General features: G+C 29.4%; 2 protein-coding genes and 1 long non-coding RNA gene across 5 annotated transcripts; 1 reads left to right on the top strand and 2 right to left on the bottom strand.

Moving 5' to 3' along the window:
* Positions 1-435: 435 nt before the first annotated feature.
* On the bottom strand, positions 436-2,099 carry LOC142646014 (uncharacterized). Its single transcript, XM_075823830.1, has one exon. It carries the CDS (start codon positions 1,663-1,665, stop codon positions 511-513), a length of 1,155 nt encoding a protein of 384 aa, XP_075679945.1. The 5' UTR covers positions 1,666-2,099; the 3' UTR covers positions 436-510.
* A 2,300-nt stretch (positions 2,100-4,399) lies between these two features.
* LOC113794799 (neprilysin-2-like) lies at positions 4,400-15,529 on the bottom strand. Of its 2 annotated transcripts, none has more exons than XM_027344937.2 (11): positions 14,438-15,529; positions 7,490-8,154; positions 6,718-7,408; positions 6,239-6,638; positions 6,072-6,175; positions 5,983-6,008; positions 5,807-5,897; positions 5,420-5,487; positions 5,151-5,281; positions 4,865-4,930; positions 4,400-4,709 (listed from the first exon to the last, which is right to left on the bottom strand). In XM_027344937.2, exons 1-11 carry the CDS (start codon positions 14,917-14,919, stop codon positions 4,437-4,439), a joined length of 2,997 nt encoding a protein of 998 aa, XP_027200738.2. In that variant the 5' UTR covers positions 14,920-15,529; the 3' UTR covers positions 4,400-4,436. The 2 variants fall into 2 exon arrangements, with proteins under 2 accessions (XP_027200738.2, XP_027200737.1); XM_027344936.2 differs by lacking the exon at positions 14,438-15,529 and adding an exon at positions 8,260-8,658.
* On the top strand, positions 10,238-11,260 carry LOC142646009 (uncharacterized). Of its 2 annotated transcripts, none has more exons than XR_012847032.1 (5): positions 10,238-10,364; positions 10,471-10,564; positions 10,627-10,686; positions 10,741-11,040; positions 11,096-11,260. It is a non-coding gene; the product is annotated as an uncharacterized LOC142646009 (long non-coding RNA). The 2 variants fall into 2 exon arrangements; XR_012847031.1 differs by having other exon boundaries at positions 10,471-10,568.
* Positions 15,530-17,152: the final 1,623 nt, after the last annotated feature.

The raw sequence follows: 17,152 nt of genomic DNA, 5'->3' as shown, positions 1-17,152 counted from the left end.
TTTTGTTTCATCAGTCAGTCAGTTAGAGAATTTTCTGTTTGAAAAAAATGTCAAATTTTTTTTCTTTCGGGGCCTTTTGGGCTCCATTCTCATTAATTGATGCGGAAAATTAATGAAAACCAATAGAGTGTGTGTTAATGTAAACGAGGTAAAAACAAACGGTAGAGAAAAATTTCTAAATGACAACCATGTTTGACAGGTGAAAAAAACAAACAGTAAAAAACAAAATGAAAAACCTTATGTCATCATCAAGATGAAAAAAGAAGGAAAGAAAAAATTTGTAACCAAAAAAAAAAAAAAAACTAAAATTACAATTCTTATTCGACTATTTCGACTAATCATGATTGATTAATATTAACAATAATACTTTCGCCATCTAGTGGATGTTTATCGAAACTTTTTCGAATTTTTTTTTCAAACGAAAAAATTTTGTAATTTTCAAGAAAAAATTGTAAAATTTAATAATAACGAAATAATAATTATAATTTTTTTAAATAAAATAAAATAAAATTAGATTTGTTGTTGTTCTTGTTCAAATTCATTTAAATAACGTTCAATAATTAGATCGGCAGCTTGTGTAAAATGTTCTAAAATAGAATATAATGAATGTAAATGATTTATAAATTGTATTGTTAATTGACGGGCATTTAATTGTGGTTGTTGTTGACCATTCATCGATTGTGGTAACATCATCATTGTCAATGCGGCTGCCGTTGTTGTTGAATCATTATCATTCATATCGATACCATTATCCGATGATGAAGATGATGATGATAAACCGGGACTTGTACGGCCACCATTCGATGATGTTTGTGATGTTTGTGTTTGATAATTTACAGCAGCCGCAGTTGTTCCATGATACATGGAAACCAAATTGTTTGATGATACACTACGTGATTGAGCTGTGAAACGTTCGTTGGCGCCATTTATGCTGGATCCATTTGCGGCATTTGTTGTTGTTGTTGTTGAATTTTGTCGTTGTTGTTGTCGGGAAATTTTTCGTTTTGGCATTTTAAATAAATTATTCATATCATTGGAAAAATTATTTGCTAAACATGATGAATATGATTGATATGAATTTTGATGTTGATTGGATGAATCCATAAAGAGATCATTTTTAATAATATTTATCATTTGATAATATGAATAAAGATCATCATTTAATAAGGAAAATTTTGTTGCTGCGGATGATCGCTGTTGTCCAATCGCATTGGAAATTGCATTGGAGATTGCATTGGAATTACCGTTGGAATTAGCAGCTGCCGTCGTTGTTGATGGTAATGGTTCTAAATCTTTTAACTTGGATGGTATCAATACAACATCATTCATTTCTCTTACGGAATCGATAAAATTTTCAATAATATGATTATTGGAAAAAAATTGTTCATGTTTTTGTTGTTCCATACTCATTTGTTTAATCAATTGTACACCATTATCCAGATGTGCTGTCATTGTTGCTGTTGCTTGATCAGCTGCGGCTGCCGATGTTGTTGTTGTTGATGTTGCCCATTTCATTTGTAACATTTTATTGGAATTATTATTCATCATTTTTGATTGCTGGAATTGTTGTTGTTGTGGTGGTGATTGTGATTGCAATGGTCGCATTGAATGTTGATGAATAACATTATCGTTATCATTCATATTATCATTGATTAACGGTAACATTTTTTTTCGGAATTTTCTTTGACGGTTGAATTTCACAAAGGTTCAAGATCAAGGATTCAGAATTTATTGTGTTTGATGAGTCAAAAAGGAGAATATTTATTTTCAAGAATACTCCAAATAAATCACTATGGCAATATCACATCAAACCCAAAACCAAACACAAACAAACAAAAACGACAGAAATGAAATGGTAGCGAAGTCTGGTGATACTGATGAATACAAACCAACCAATGCAGTGTTTTTATATAGCAAGAAAATATATTTGTCAATATAGTTGTTGTTTTTTTCCATATTTTACCCAGGAATATAGCTGTAATGGTATTCATTCATTTACATGATGATGATCATTATGACAAAAATAACCAGAAAATATCAGTAAAACAACAACAAGAATAATACAAATGTTACGCAGAATTAATGCTACTAGACTTTTGGTGAAACCATTCGATTGATCGTGTTGAAAATGAAAATTTAATTTGCAAAAAAAAAAGTTTTTTGAAAACTTTCTGTTACAAAACAGGCGTTTTTTTATCGTTTCTGCACTGTTACATTTCTCTCTCTAGTTTGTCAACATGAAATCCAATTCAAAAGCAACAGAGAAACGCCGCCCGCTTGATGCAAAATGCACTGTACATCATTTGACGTACGTACACATCACATCTTTCGATTTTCTTTCGATCTAACCACCCCCAACTACAACCAAATCGCTGCTACCATTAAGGAAAAAAGACGAAGATGATGATGAAAACATCCGAAAAGAAAGATGATCGATAAGAATCACGTCATTATTTGGTTGTCAAATGAAAGAAAATTTGTTGATTAGACAAATATTTGGCGAAAATCACAAAAAAATTTCAATTTTCTCATAATCGAATGATTTTGTTTCCTTCTTCTTTGTAACCAAACTAACTAAAACCTGATTGATTACAATCGAATCGGATTGATTGATTGATTGATTGGTTGGTTGGTGGATGATGAATATTTGAGTCATATGAGAATGAACAAAACTTTGTCGATCAAGTCCAAATGATTATCATCATCATCATCATCAATCGATCATGATGTGATTACATGATTGATTTTGATTCGATACACAACATCATCATCATCTGTTTTTTCCTTAACCAAACATATTTGACAAATCGAATGATTTATTTACGAGAAGCAAAACAAACATATGATGCACACATGAGAATCCCGAATGATTTTTTCATTATTTATGGTACGATTTTGTTGGGTTTGTTTCTAACCAAAACATAAACAAATCACTGGTCATTCGATTGAAAAAAAATCGCATGATTTTTCGTTTCGGAAAAATTTCTGGAAAATTTTTTTTTCAGAAATTTCCTTGACATTGACCCCTTGACGATAGTGGTCAACCAACCTTGAATGAACTGGGAAATAGAAAAAAAAGTTCCCGGAAAGTTTCTTATATTATATCATCATCATTTCAATGACCAATAATGACCTTTTTTTGTGTTTGTAACGACCACCAGTGAAAAAAGCCAACGTTTTGTTTTACAAAAGGAAACACGTGACCTTGGTGATCACGACGATGGTGATAAGGTCCAGCCCAATTTGATCCGACCAACCGATGAAACAAAAAAACTTGTTTTTTTCTGTTGTTGTTGACGGTTTGAATATATCAATGTCATAAGTCATGTGATTTGTTTGAATGAACCTATGGCCCTTGAACTCAATAAAATTGAGGCCATTTAAAAATGTTAACTAGGTCTTTGAAGGTTATATGAAGGTCATTTGATATGGGTTTTAGGTCGATCGACCGATCCTATTAAATATGATGGTCATGTTGATTCTATTAATAGAATCAAAAATAACATTATCAAGGTCTTTAAAATACCAAGGCCATCATCATTATAATAAGGTTCATATGGGGAATGATACACCAATTTTGGCTTACAAAGCGAAACAAAAATAAGGGAAATTTGTCAACCCTTTTGTTTTCACTCAACTAAATTTTCTATGTCAAGGTTAGATTTCAAGGATTTTTTTTCGTTTGTTTGTTTGTCAAGACGAATAAATCAAAATTTTATTCTTCATTATCAATATAAATATTATTATGATGAATGTATGAATGAAAATTAAACCAAAAAAAATGATGATGAAAAAAATAACAGGAAGGAAGGAAGGGTTGTTTGTCGATTTTATATTGTTGATGTTTTTTGTTATGGATGAATGAAAAGAAAATTTAACCACATTATCATCATCATCATCATCGAACCATACACACACTCAGGAAAAAAAATCTGGATTAATTCTTTTTAGAAATGAAAAGTGTTTTTGGTTGTAAAAAAAACTTGTTGTTAAAAATGTTGTTGTTGTTAATGATCAAAACCATAGAAAATTGTTTTCATCATCGAAACTAAACACTAGATTAAGTTCTAATTTTGGCAGATCGTTTCAATCAATTCTGGTTGATAATGTCTGTATTGTGTATTTATGTTGTGTCAAACAAAAGAAACAGGAAAAAAAATTCAATATATTCACATTATTGATGATGAAAAATGAAAAAAAAATGTTAAGCTATCCTAATTATAATGATGATGAATGGTTTCCCCCCAAAAAATGAATGAATGAATTGAATTTGATTGATTGATGAAGATTATGGATGATGAATACTGACCAAAATAAATCAATGCTTTGTATGGATTGTATCAAATATGAATTTAAAGATTGTAAAATAGAAAATAGTTGAAATTGGCGGTCATTCCTGTTTTTATTTTTTTTTTTGTCTTTCTTTCAATCGATTTTTACCAAACGGAACATTTTTTTGCTGGACGCATTGGTGAACCAGGTGGACAACCAAATGTTTCACCAAATTCTTCTAAATTCGATACAGTACCAATAACACGAAATTGTGCTGGACTATGTGAACCAGCTTGTAAACGTAATTTCAAAACTTCTGGTCGATATTTTCCACACCAAATATTGGCAGCAGATATCCAAAATAATTGTTTTGGTGTATATTTTAAACCAGGTAATGATGGTTCTTCACCATTATCTTTGACATATTCTTGATATGCCTAAAAATCCATAAACATCAAACGTCAAAAAGAAAAAGAAAAAAAATGCAATCAAAAATCAAATAAATCAGCCAATATTTTTCACACATAATCACAAATTGATTGATCAGGGAAAAAGGATAATTTTTTTTTGTCAAAAAAAAATTATTACTTACACGGAATGCTTCTTTAATACCACCATTATCGGCAATATTTTCGCCTTGTGTATTCACACCATTTACCTGTTTCAAAATGTTGGAAAAAAAGAAAGAAGGAAACAAAAAACATATATATCAAACATATGCAATCACTATGCATTTTTTAAAAGAAATCAATCATAATAATAATAACAAGTGCATGCACTAACAACACATCACTGGTTTTTGAAGGTTGAAAAAATCCTTTTCCAAAGAAAGAAATAATAATGACCAAAATTCAGGTGAAATAACGATAACAACTTACCTTCAAACCATTTTCCGGAACCGTATAATTACCATATTGTTCAATAATACATTTGGTTCTTTCTTTGAAATTTTTATCAGTTTCCGGTTCCCACCAATTTACATTATTACCATTTTTGTCAAATTGTCGACCTGTTTCCAAATTAAAAATTTAAAAAAAATTAAAAATCAAGAAAAAAAATCATATGATCAGTGTTCATTTTCTTTTCTTTTTTTTCCAGTTTATCGATAGCAAAAAAAAATTATTATTATTTATTAATAGTTAGTTACCTTTATCATCAAAACCATGTGTAATTTCATGGCCAATGACAAAACCAATGGCACCAAAATTTAGATAGCTGTAATAAAAAAAATTAAAGAAAAATGATAATAATGAAAATATTATGTTTTCTTTTACTTAAAAAATATGATGGTTGAAATTTTTGAAGAAAAAAAAATCTAACAATCAATACTATAATGGACAGACAATCGATAGACCAGATCGATATATCAATGATCATTAGAAATACACACAATCAATATTGGACAAGGAAAAAAGTGTTCAATTTTTTTAAAATTCTTGTTTATCGATTGTACGCCGTTGATTGTCAATATCCAATTATTGCAATTATTATTGATGAAATCAACAAAAATCATAAAAATTAAAAAAAATCTTACTTTGGTCGATCACTGGAAAAGAATGCACCCTGTAAAATTCCGGCAGGAAATTCAATACTATTTTCAATAATATTATAATATGCATTGACAACTGTGTGTGGGAAAGAGAAATTAAAGTGAAAAGTGAAAATAGATTTACAAAATGTAAAAAAGAATATTATTTTGTCAATATTTACCTGCTGATTTTCCGTGTTTACGCCAGCTAAATGAATAAATTTCATGTTAATATCATTCAAAGTTAACAAATCAATGTTGATTTACTTACTCTCCTTTTTTATTCAGTTTTCGAAGAAAACCAAATGCTAAATCAGTTGACCATTTACGTAATGTTTGTACATTGCTAAAATAATCATCTTTTACAAATTTGAGCTATAAATAAAATGGGAAAAAATGATTATCAATGAATAAATCTTATTAAAAGTAAATAAATACCCCTTGATAAAATAATTCAATTTCAGTATTATTCAATAATTCATTTGGATAGCCAATATATGGTCGAATAGCTAATGCTTTATCACGTGCACGTTGTCGGGTTTGATCATCCATCCATTCAACACGATCCAGAATTTTCATAAATTCACGATGAATATAACCAACCATTTCTAATGCACGTTCTTTAGAATTTCCTTTAAAATGATGTCGTACATAAAGTGATGATAATGAAATTCCTAATGAATTTGTTAATGATGATATACATTGTTCCCAACGAGGTTCTTCACGAGCTTGACCGGTTACAACCGTGTTAAATTCTTGTATCAATTCACGCCATCTTTTGCCTAACATTGAAAATGATTGTAACACTACACGCCACATCATATAATTAGCCAAAAGCCTGTTGAATATTTTCAAATAAAAATAATGATTAATTAATCCGGTGGAAGAAAAAGAAAACAGTAAAAAAGAAAGCTTACTTTTTATCAGTTGTTTGTAACAGTTGATCTAATTGTGTCAGAAATTTCGGTACATTTACAATAATATCATCATTATCGGTAATCTTTATACCCAATAATGAATTAAAATATTTTTCCCAATGAATATTTGGTGCTAATTTTTGTATCTGTTGAATATTCATTTTATTATATAATGAACTCATATTACGACGTTCTTCACGTGGTAAACAATATGCAGCTAATGTTGTTTCAAATTGTAATGCATCGAGCATTTCTTTTTCCGCTACAGTACGATTTGCACCCAAAAATACAGCACTATCAACCATCAATTTATAATAAGCAGCAACAGATGAATCATTTAGACCATTATTATAATAATTACGATCAGGCATTCCTAATGATGTTTGATCCAGATCAATAATATGACGTGTATTATTACGAAAATCTGGTGTAACCGATAAATCCATAAGAATATCATGTGTAAAACCAAGTTCACGAAATTTAATCAATGTATCGATCCAATCAAAATTTGTTTCATTCCAATTTTGGCTGCCAACAACAACTGGCCAACCACCAAAACGTTTCAATGCTAAATGTAATGGTGTATCACCAGCTTTTTCAATGGCAGTTAAATTCAAACAACTACGATACATATTACGCATTGAATCAAAAAATTCTGGTTCTTCGGGTGTTCCTTTTGATTCGACCAATACTAATGCGATAATGATAATGATAATGGAAACAAAAAAAAAGTTTATAATGTTACAACGATTAATAAATTTATAAAACAAACCTCGTAATTTATGATTTAATTCATCTTGTAATAATGAAAATACTGATACAGTTGTACGATCATCCGGTATAACCTGATTTTTAATCCAACCACCACAAGCAAATTGATAAAAATCATCACATGGTGAAACCAATTCATTCATATTGGTTATAAGTTCAGATGCAGCACGTACACAACCTTTGCTAAGACATACATCGGTTGCTGGTGTTTTTGGCCATTTTATATCCGATGATGATGTGGACAATAGTTTGGTATTTTTTAGACTTTTACCTTGTTTTTCAAATATGCGATTCATCGACGAAGACGACGATGGTGATGATAATATCGATGATGCAGAATCGGATGATGATGATGATGATGAATCAATCACTGATGATAATTTGGCTTTTTCATTTTCACGATTGACTAGCTGTTGTGCTGTCGGTGATTCTAATCGATAATTATAATGATGCGATGATGATGATGATGATTGCGATGGATGTTGTCCATGTTCAATGTTAAATCTTGAATCTTGTTGCGGTTGTTGTTGCTGTGGTGGTTGTCGTCGTTGATAACGAACCATTGCTAATGATATGGACATTGCTATACACATCATTAATGTAATGGCTGTTACGGCACATAATAAACGTTCTAAACGTGTACGACGATTCCACCATGGTGGATTTCTATAGAGAAAACAGGGAAAAAACAGAAAAAAAGACATTAAAGAATCTACTAGGTTAATAAATGGGAAAAAGGATGCATAAACTGAATCAATCAATTCCAAATACCGAAAACAACAGAATCGATTCAAACAGACAAACATTGTTGTTTTTGTTTGAATATTTTTTTGATTATTATTCTTTAATGATGGTAATGGTGATGTTGATGTTGATGATTTAGTTGTAACAATCATCATATTTATTGGTGATTTATTATCATTATTATTATTATGATTCGGTTGATGTGAATCTTGATTACAATTATTTGATTGTCCTGTTTCATTTACAGTAGCAGCAGTGGTTTTCGAAATAGAATTCATCATGGCCATCTATTGTTATCCAATATGATCTTACTCGGGTTTAAATAGATTTTATTTGTAAAATGACAAAACTTCCCTCGTAAAACAATAACAACAACGAAAAAAACTTGAAATAAAAACTTTGAAAAAAAAACTATGTCAATGGAACAACAAGTGAATATTTCATCAACAAATCAATCAAAATTCACACCAACAAAAATGATGTCATCATCATCATCATATTCGCGATAAAGTGGAATACAAAATTTTGTTCAAGTTTCGGAAAAACTTGAAAATTTTTTTTTGTTTCGGAAGAAATTATGCAACTTTTGTTGTTGTTGTTGGTTGGTTGATTGGTTGAATAAATCACAAATTCATGTCAAAATCAAACAAAAAACAAAAACAAATACACGTACTGAACGACACAGAAATAAAGAAAATCTATCGATAGAGAAAAATTCATCATCATTATCATCATCAACACAGGTTAATTAAACATTCATCATTTATTATCAATAATTTTTTTTCGAATGTAGTGGTAGTTTATATTGATCAATATTATTTCTCCGAAAAAAATCGATCAAATATGTCAAATCAACATACACCTGGTATTTCACAAATGTATCAGTTTATTAGATTTGTAAAGGTATGTGTATGATGATGACAGAGATATTGATTGATAAATCGATGGATCGATTGATTGATTGATTGATTGATTGATCAACACCAACAAAAAAAACTGATCAGGATCGAAAAGATTGGATTCGGTCGTAACACAACTTTGATGACAGAAACTGTAGAAAACAAAAAACATTCGAATCGAATCGAATCAAAACGAATGTTTTTGCAATGCGCACAAACCACCAAATGAATTTTGGTTGAATTTCGCAATATTCTGGATCACGATAACACACACAAAAAAAAGTAAGGAGAGTACTCCCCAAAATTGGTGATTTTTCTTCTGCAATTTTGAGAAATGCTTATCAGAGTTGAGGAGTGTTAGTCAAATTTGGAGAACATTGTGGAGAGCACTGTTCAACGTTGGGAAGCATTCCTCAAAATTGGAGAGTGTTCTCCAATACAATACTCTCCAATTTTGAAAAACATTCTTCAACGTTGGTAAACACTATTCAAATTTGAAAAGTAATAACAATCGAATTATGGAATTCGGTAAATCGATTAAAAACAGTAATTCCGATAAGATTTTATCACAAAAATCAATTAGAATTGATATACTAAATAAAGTTGAAAATTTTCTTCGTTAATAATGATAATTGGTATTTAATCTTTGATATCTAACAATTCATTAATAAATATAAAAGAATTTGTTAAAAATAGAATTTCCTTTTTAAAAGTGTATGTTTAATCTAGAAGTTAATTTTACATTTTGGTTTGTTTAATTGATAATCTTAAATGATGATCTTCGACCGAATTACGGCACAATTCTAATATGATCAATGTGTATCAACTTTCAAGATTCTTGTAAGTGTTAGGCTTGTTATAGTAAATTGATACTCTTTTGGAATTTAAATATTTTCCATTATTTGGTCAATCGATTCAAGATCGAAATTATTTGACATTCATCAATTCACAAGTTGAAAAAATCAATAATAAAATTAATTGTCAATTTTTGCCAATGTTAAGTCTATGGAAAATAATAATGCATTCTTTTTTCAAAAATTCACAAGTTCGACAAATGATCATTTGCGCATAGTCAGATGGCTAACTATTTTCTATACTTTCCATCGTCCAATCAGAATGCAACGTTAGTAAAACGCAGTTAGTTAAACGTTCGATTTGTGCTCGTCATTCGATTTCGAACTTTTCTTGTTGACGTTGTTTTTTCGAACGTGTTTTTTCTGCTCGATATTAAAAGTAAGTTATTTTTTCCAATTTTAATTATTGATTTTGGTCCAAATTTTTGGAACAATCACTTTTATTGATTAAAGATTATCTTTGTTTATGCTTTCATTTGTTTCAGATTAAAAATTAGCTACGAAATTGATGAAAATTGTTTGGACGGGCGATGATGCAATCGACGAAAAATGATCATTTTCTCAATGGCATTTATTCAAGTTTGTAATTGTCAAATGATATTTCATTTTAAATAAACTTTCATTTAATCACATTTTTCAAGTTTATTTTTTCAGTTTCATTATGGTGCTAATTAGCATTTCCGGGATCGATTGACTTCCAGGTAACTTTACATTCTAATCATTCTTTACATTTTAATTCATTCTTTACATTCCAGGTAATTTTTACACTCTATAGTTCCTCAAGTTTTTGCTAATGAATGTCGAAACAATATTCGAATGATTATCATGTTCCCGATCGATTTTGCGATTCCATTGTTCATCGGCATCTGATTCAAGAATAGTTTGACTATGTTAAACAATAGGATAGGCTAGGTTAGATTAGGATTAGGAAACATGGTCTGAGCTATTTCCTATTGAGTCCGATGCCTGGTGACACTTTGGAACCAAAAACTATCGAAAATTATGATATCATTCGAGTATTTTCAAACTGGAATGGATACTTGTAGTAAATGATGGTAAGTTTTTGAATCCAATGATCGAAACTATCAACTAATATTCTTTTAAATTCAGGATCATCACTGAGAATGATGGGATTCAAATTTTCAATTTCATGAATCAGATTTGGACATTAAATCTTGGAACATGAATGGGATCGTTGGACATCGAATATTCAATTTGGGATCGATTTGGAACTGGACAAGAATGGATCAACGTGGGATGTTAAATATTAATGATTTTTAGAATTTCAAATTTTTAATTAACAATAAAATTAAAATTAAATTTTAATTTATGTGTAATTAAATTAATATGGGGAGGAGGGAGGAGAACCTGCAACAATCGGAGTGAGCGAAACTATCGATAGTCATTTCGATTAATCGTTGCATGAAATTGCTTGCAAACAAAATTGGAGAGTGTTCTTCAAAATTGGCAATTCTTGATTGCACACATTTTTGGAGAGTGTTCTTCAATTTTGCGGAGCTTACTTTTTCTGTGTGACATCTCATCATCACTGACATGCGCATTAGATTTTTTTGTTTCTTTTGAATTTATAAATAGATTTGTAATCTTATTACAACAAGCTAATAAATAATAATAATAATAAAATGTAATCAAAAGAAGAAAAAAAACATGGAAAAATTACAATTCTCCATTCAATGTATTTTTATGATGATTATTATTGGATTGGATGATGCAAAAGTAAAGTAAAGTAAAGCCTATAAAAATGTGTGTTTGGTTTTCGATTAATCAAAAAAAATATATCGATACTCGATCGATCAGTTTATTTTCCCGGTTTCTTGGTTATAAAAAAAATTACTGTAGTAATTCCCAGAAGTAATCTCTCCACCTAATCAATATCAAGCAAAAGAATATTTATTGAATACCCATCCATTCATTCATCGATTTCATTTGAATTGATTGATTGATTAGAGAAATGAAATGAAACGAAAAAGATTCTATGGATTCTTTCGTACAGCAGAAGAAAAAAAATGTACAAATTTTTCTTTTTGCTCATTATTATTATTGATGGAATATTATTATATTAATCAATAATCAATGATGATGATGCAATCATTATTTATACTGATGGACTTATGTACCATACAGGTTATGTTACTTTACTTTTTTATTATTCAAACTTTGTTTTTTTTCATTTTAAATGTCCAAATCTCATCATCATCATTATATAATCTCTGAGTTTTTTATGTCACACAAACAATAATAAGGTCATCTTTCATTGTTAAACAATGAAGGATGATGATACATTCTCTATAGACACTGATCTTATTTAGCATCATTCATTCATTCATTCATTCTCACAATGACAATGTTTTGACATTGAACATCTTGTAAAAGTTTTTTTTCATTAAAAAAAACATTTTTTTCACACGGTTTCAAATTCGTGAATTTCAATTTGAATTTGAATTAGTTTCATCAGAATCAAAACCAAAAGTCAAATATTAGTTGTCAGCCAGCCATCGATAAACATCGATTGTATCGATTTTATTATTATTATTTTTGGCGTTAAAGAATTTCTCTCTTCTGTCAACCAACCAACCAACCAAACAAACAAACTTGTCAATTCATCAGAATTTGTTCTTTCAATAAAATAAAAAACACCAAAATAGATTTTTTTTTATATATTTTAGGTTGGCACAGGTGTGCTGTTTGTGTCGGTGTTTCCCGAAATAAATTATTGGTTGGTGGTGGTGGTTCCAGTGGAATTATTGATCCCGGGAATATTTATTATTTGGGCGCCAACAGAAAACAACCAGGAAAAAAACTGATAAAAAAAAATCCAATAAAGATTCAGAATTCTATCCATCCATAAATTCATCAGCGAATGTGACAAAATTGATGATGATGATTATTAATATATAAAAATATCATCATCATAAAAAAAAATATCGAGGTGACAGATGTGCTGCCTAAACTGATGGAAATAACTTTTTTTTTTTATTCGTTTGGCCGTAAAAAGTTGTTATTATTTTCATTTTCGGTTGTTGTTTTTATGATCACAAAAATGGTGACCAGCTTTTTGGGAAAAGTTTCGGCAAGCAAAGCAAAAAATTTTTAATTAAAGTTTTTTTTCCTGAAAAATTCCTGAATTCAAAATGTAAAGAATTTTTTTTGTTTTTGTTTAAATCAAGTAGAAATAGTCTGAACACGAAAAAATTAACGATTAGCAACAACTTTTTCTGCTTGGAAATCAAGTTTTTTCCCCCAATTTTCATGTTGACTAAGGTCAATATTGAAGAAAAAATACAAATTTTCGCTTGCTTTTGCTCTCGCTTGTTTGCACTAGTGTTAAATGAACCTTTATCGATAAAAATTTTCAATAATAATAATTTGCGGCAAACAGAAAAAAAAGCGGTCATCATTTACAAATGAAGTTTGTTTGTTTCAAATCTTGACTAAATTCAACAACAACAACAAAAATTTTCTTCATTTCCGTACGTGTCATTTTCATTGATTTTTCAATGTAATTTCTCACTGAATGGACGAAAAAATTTGTGGGGGGAAAAAAGAAAAGGGAGAAAAGGTAACTAACTAACTTATGGTTTGTTCACGATTTTGTATTTCATTGATTTGATTAAGTGGTGGTGTTTGAAAAACAAAACAAAAGTGAAAAGGTGCTTTTGTGTTTGTGGATGATGATGATGATGAAAATCGATAATTATTTTAATCAATTCAAACCGTTCAATTATATTTAGGACATACAAAACCACATACATAAACAAAAATCAACGATTGATTGCAAAGAAAGTGAATGTGAAATCACTGAGAGAATGTGAACAATACATGTTATGATAATCATTGAATCAATGAAAAACTATTGATAATAATCCTTTATCGATAATTATATTAATGATATGATGGTGGATATGATGGTTAATTTATTTTCCCACAATGATTATTATTAAATTAAATTAACTTTAACTAGAATGTGATTAAAGGCTGACGATGATAAGTTTTTTATTTTTATTTTTTGGTCACATTTTATGATAATTTTTTTTTATTATAAATCAAGTAATTAATTAATAGAATTATGGATTATGTTACATATATCGTACCATATTTACATGTGTGAATGGAGTGAGTTTGGTTGGCACGTGAATTTTTTTTTTTTGAAATTTATAACTTTGACTAATAGTTGAGTGAGGTTAGGTTAATGACTATGGCTATGACTGTGATTCATAGTTGAGTGAGGTTAGGTTAATGACTATGGCTATGACTGTGATTCATAGTTGAGTGAGGTTAGGTTAATGACTATGACTATGGCTATGACTGTGATTCATAGTTGAGTGAGGTTAGGTTGATGACTATGACTATGACTATGATTCATAGTTGAGTGAGGTTAGGTTAAAACAATTTTTAGGAATAAAACCAAAAATCAAAACAAAAAAAACTAACCTGAATTTAGTGACAAAATGTTCCAATTGATTACCACCACCAACACCAACACCATCATTATTATTTGGACCATTATTGGGTTGAATTTCTGCTGATGGAAATGTTGATAATGATGATGATGTTATCGTAGTTGATGTTATTGATTCATTATTAAATTGATTATTTTGATCAATATGATCATCATTGAATGATTGATGATAATGTCCAATATTAAAATGATTATCTTTATCAGTATTGATCATCATTGTTGTTGTTGGACCTGTATTATCACCTGTATTAATTGTTGTTGATGGTGGTGTTTGATTTAATCGTTTATCATCAATGGCATTATCAACGGGTAAATCACCATTATCATCATCATCATTGATTATCATAACCATTGTTGATTGATGTCGTCGATTTTGATCATCAACAATATCAATATTTCTGTTGTTTTGGTTATGATTTTGATTAATAGCAAATGTTTGATTTTCATTCATCATTCGATCTGGATTGATTTGATTTGATTGATTGAATCAGAAATCACAATTCAAAAAACTTTTATATTTCAAAAATGTTTAAAAACCAGTAAAAATTCAAAAATCAAAACAAAACCAGCAAAAATTCAAAACAAAACAAAAAACGGAAAATCACAAACAAAAAAAATTTCTGGAAATCGAATCAAATCAATCAAAAATCACGTTTTTCAACAACCAAATAAAAAAAAATTGTTCGTTTTTTTTCACCAAAAAAAAAACAAACACCAGCATAAACCACACATGAAATGAACAACAAAAACAAAAAAAAACAAAATGAACAAAAACCAAATCAAACTGGATTTTATATGTCATCCATGAATGTGGAAAAAATCAAAAATCATTATTTCATTTCACTGGTTATCTCCGTTGGTTAGTTTTGTTGTTTTGGTTATCTCCGTTGTTGTTTCTTTCTTTCTTTCACAAATATATTCAGGTCGTATTACATTGATGATGATGATAACATTTTTTCTTGGTATCTTTTGTTGTTTTCTGGTAATAGCCTTTATTATCTTGTCATAATTACAACCAATTTGATGATGATCTCAATAAATATGTGTTTGATTGCAATCAATCAAAGTTATTTAGTTAAGTTTTTGCTGATGATAAAATTGAAATCTTAATAGATTTTTTTGGTCACAGTAAAACCACTGAAGAAAAATAGCAAAAATATGATATGAAAAATCAGTTAATCTGTAACCACCAATTTGTTTTGTTGATTTGTAAACATTGTAAAAATTTATTAATAAATTTATAATTTGGGTTAAAATAGTAAAAATTCTCTTCCGCGATTGATGAAATCAAATGATGGAAAAATTTTCGAGAATTTTTTTTTCAATATTAAAGTTTTTTCAAATTGAATTGAAGTTTTTTTTTGTTGCATTCTGTTTTGTCGGTTTTGGTCATATTTTATATGTGGATAATTTTTTCTTTCTTTCTTCGTTTCCAAAAAACTTTTCTCTCTTTAGACTCTTTTCTTTGCCTATTTTCATTCTCTCTCTCTCTCTCTCTCTCTCTCTCTCTCTCTCTCTCTCCTCGTTTCAAACACATCCAACAAACAAGCATCCTTCATTTGTCTATAATAGACTTTACACTTTTTTTTCAACATCAAACTTAACTAAGTTGTCTTTCTTTCTCTATCTTCGTTCTCTTTATGTCTGATATATAATTTTCTTTAAGTTTTTTTCTGTTTGAATTTCGCGCCAAACAAAAAAACTTGTTGCTCTACCAACCAATCCATCACCTCATTTCACATCTTATTCATCCAGTAAAAAGAGAAAAGAAACCTGATAATTACCTGGAGACTGGTTCAATCATCCTTTTAGTTTTTTTTATTATGTGATGTGATTAGGATACCTATTTCTACCTATCTAATGACATGGAATGACATACATCCAGTATTCTTATGTGTGTGACATGAATACAGAATGATGATGATTATGTCACCATAGTGAACGAATGGATAAAACAATGCCAAAAAAACAAACTTACGGTAATCTTAAGAATCTAATCTTAGAGTTTTTTTTTTAAAAAAAAGGACAATGTCCATCTTGGTATAATGATGATTACGATGATGCGGATGATGATCAAGGACAAGTTTCTCTTCAGTTTTTTTTTGTAAAGGTAAATGATGTTAATAAGGATGCAGAGGATAACCTTGTTGTTGTTGTTGTTGTTGATCAAGATCTGTAGATTGATGGAGATGCACTGGAATCTGATGAATGATTGAAAAAAACCCGTTAAAGTTAAGTTTGATTTTTGTTTCTGTTCTGGTAACATCAAGGGGGTTTAATCGGTCGGTCGGTCGGTTGATGAACCATTGAATGAATGAGGAAAAGAAAATTGTTTTATTCAAATCAGGAACATCTCTGGCTCTTGGTGTGTAACTTGAGGGTTAGTTCGATCAATCAATCATAATCGATAAATCGATGATGATAATCTTAGTAAACAACAAAATCTAATTTCAAACTTCAAACAAAAAAAAAATCTCTGAAAACACACACAAAAATCCAGTCAATTTTTTTGGACTTTTTTTCCAAAAATGAACATTTTGTTATTCTAAATTTGAACATTTTGTTGTTGTTGTTGTCACAGTTACAAACAACAACAACAACAATTTTTTTGCTTTTGGAGCTAACCATATTTCATAATGGATGTATTATTCATCATGTTTGTCATATCTGCATCTCTTCTATATTTG

This window comes from Dermatophagoides pteronyssinus, unplaced genomic scaffold (genome assembly GCF_027571235.1).
Source record: "Dermatophagoides pteronyssinus isolate colony J.1.1.1.1 unplaced genomic scaffold, Derpt_VIB-CSIC_2022.12 sq0037, whole genome shotgun sequence".
Classification (NCBI taxonomy): Eukaryota; Metazoa; Arthropoda; class Arachnida; order Sarcoptiformes; family Pyroglyphidae; genus Dermatophagoides; species Dermatophagoides pteronyssinus.
Note: the sequence above shows the minus strand (reverse complement) of the source record. Positions and strands in the feature narration are given on the sequence as shown.

Coding starts and splice junctions, on each gene's coding strand:
- LOC113794799 (XM_027344937.2), bottom strand. CDS start 14,919: ATGATGAATGAAAATCAAACATTTGCTATTAATCAAAATCATAACCAA. Junction 6,176..6,238: donor TTGAATTATTTTATCAAGGG/GTATTTATTTAC, acceptor TTTTATTTATAG/CTCAAATTTGTAAAAGATGA. Junction 4,710..4,864: donor GTATTAAAGAAGCATTCCGT/GTAAGTAATAAT, acceptor ATGGATTTTTAG/GCATATCAAGAATATGTCAA.
- LOC142646014 (XM_075823830.1), bottom strand. CDS start 1,665: ATGTTACCGTTAATCAATGATAATATGAATGATAACGATAATGTTATT.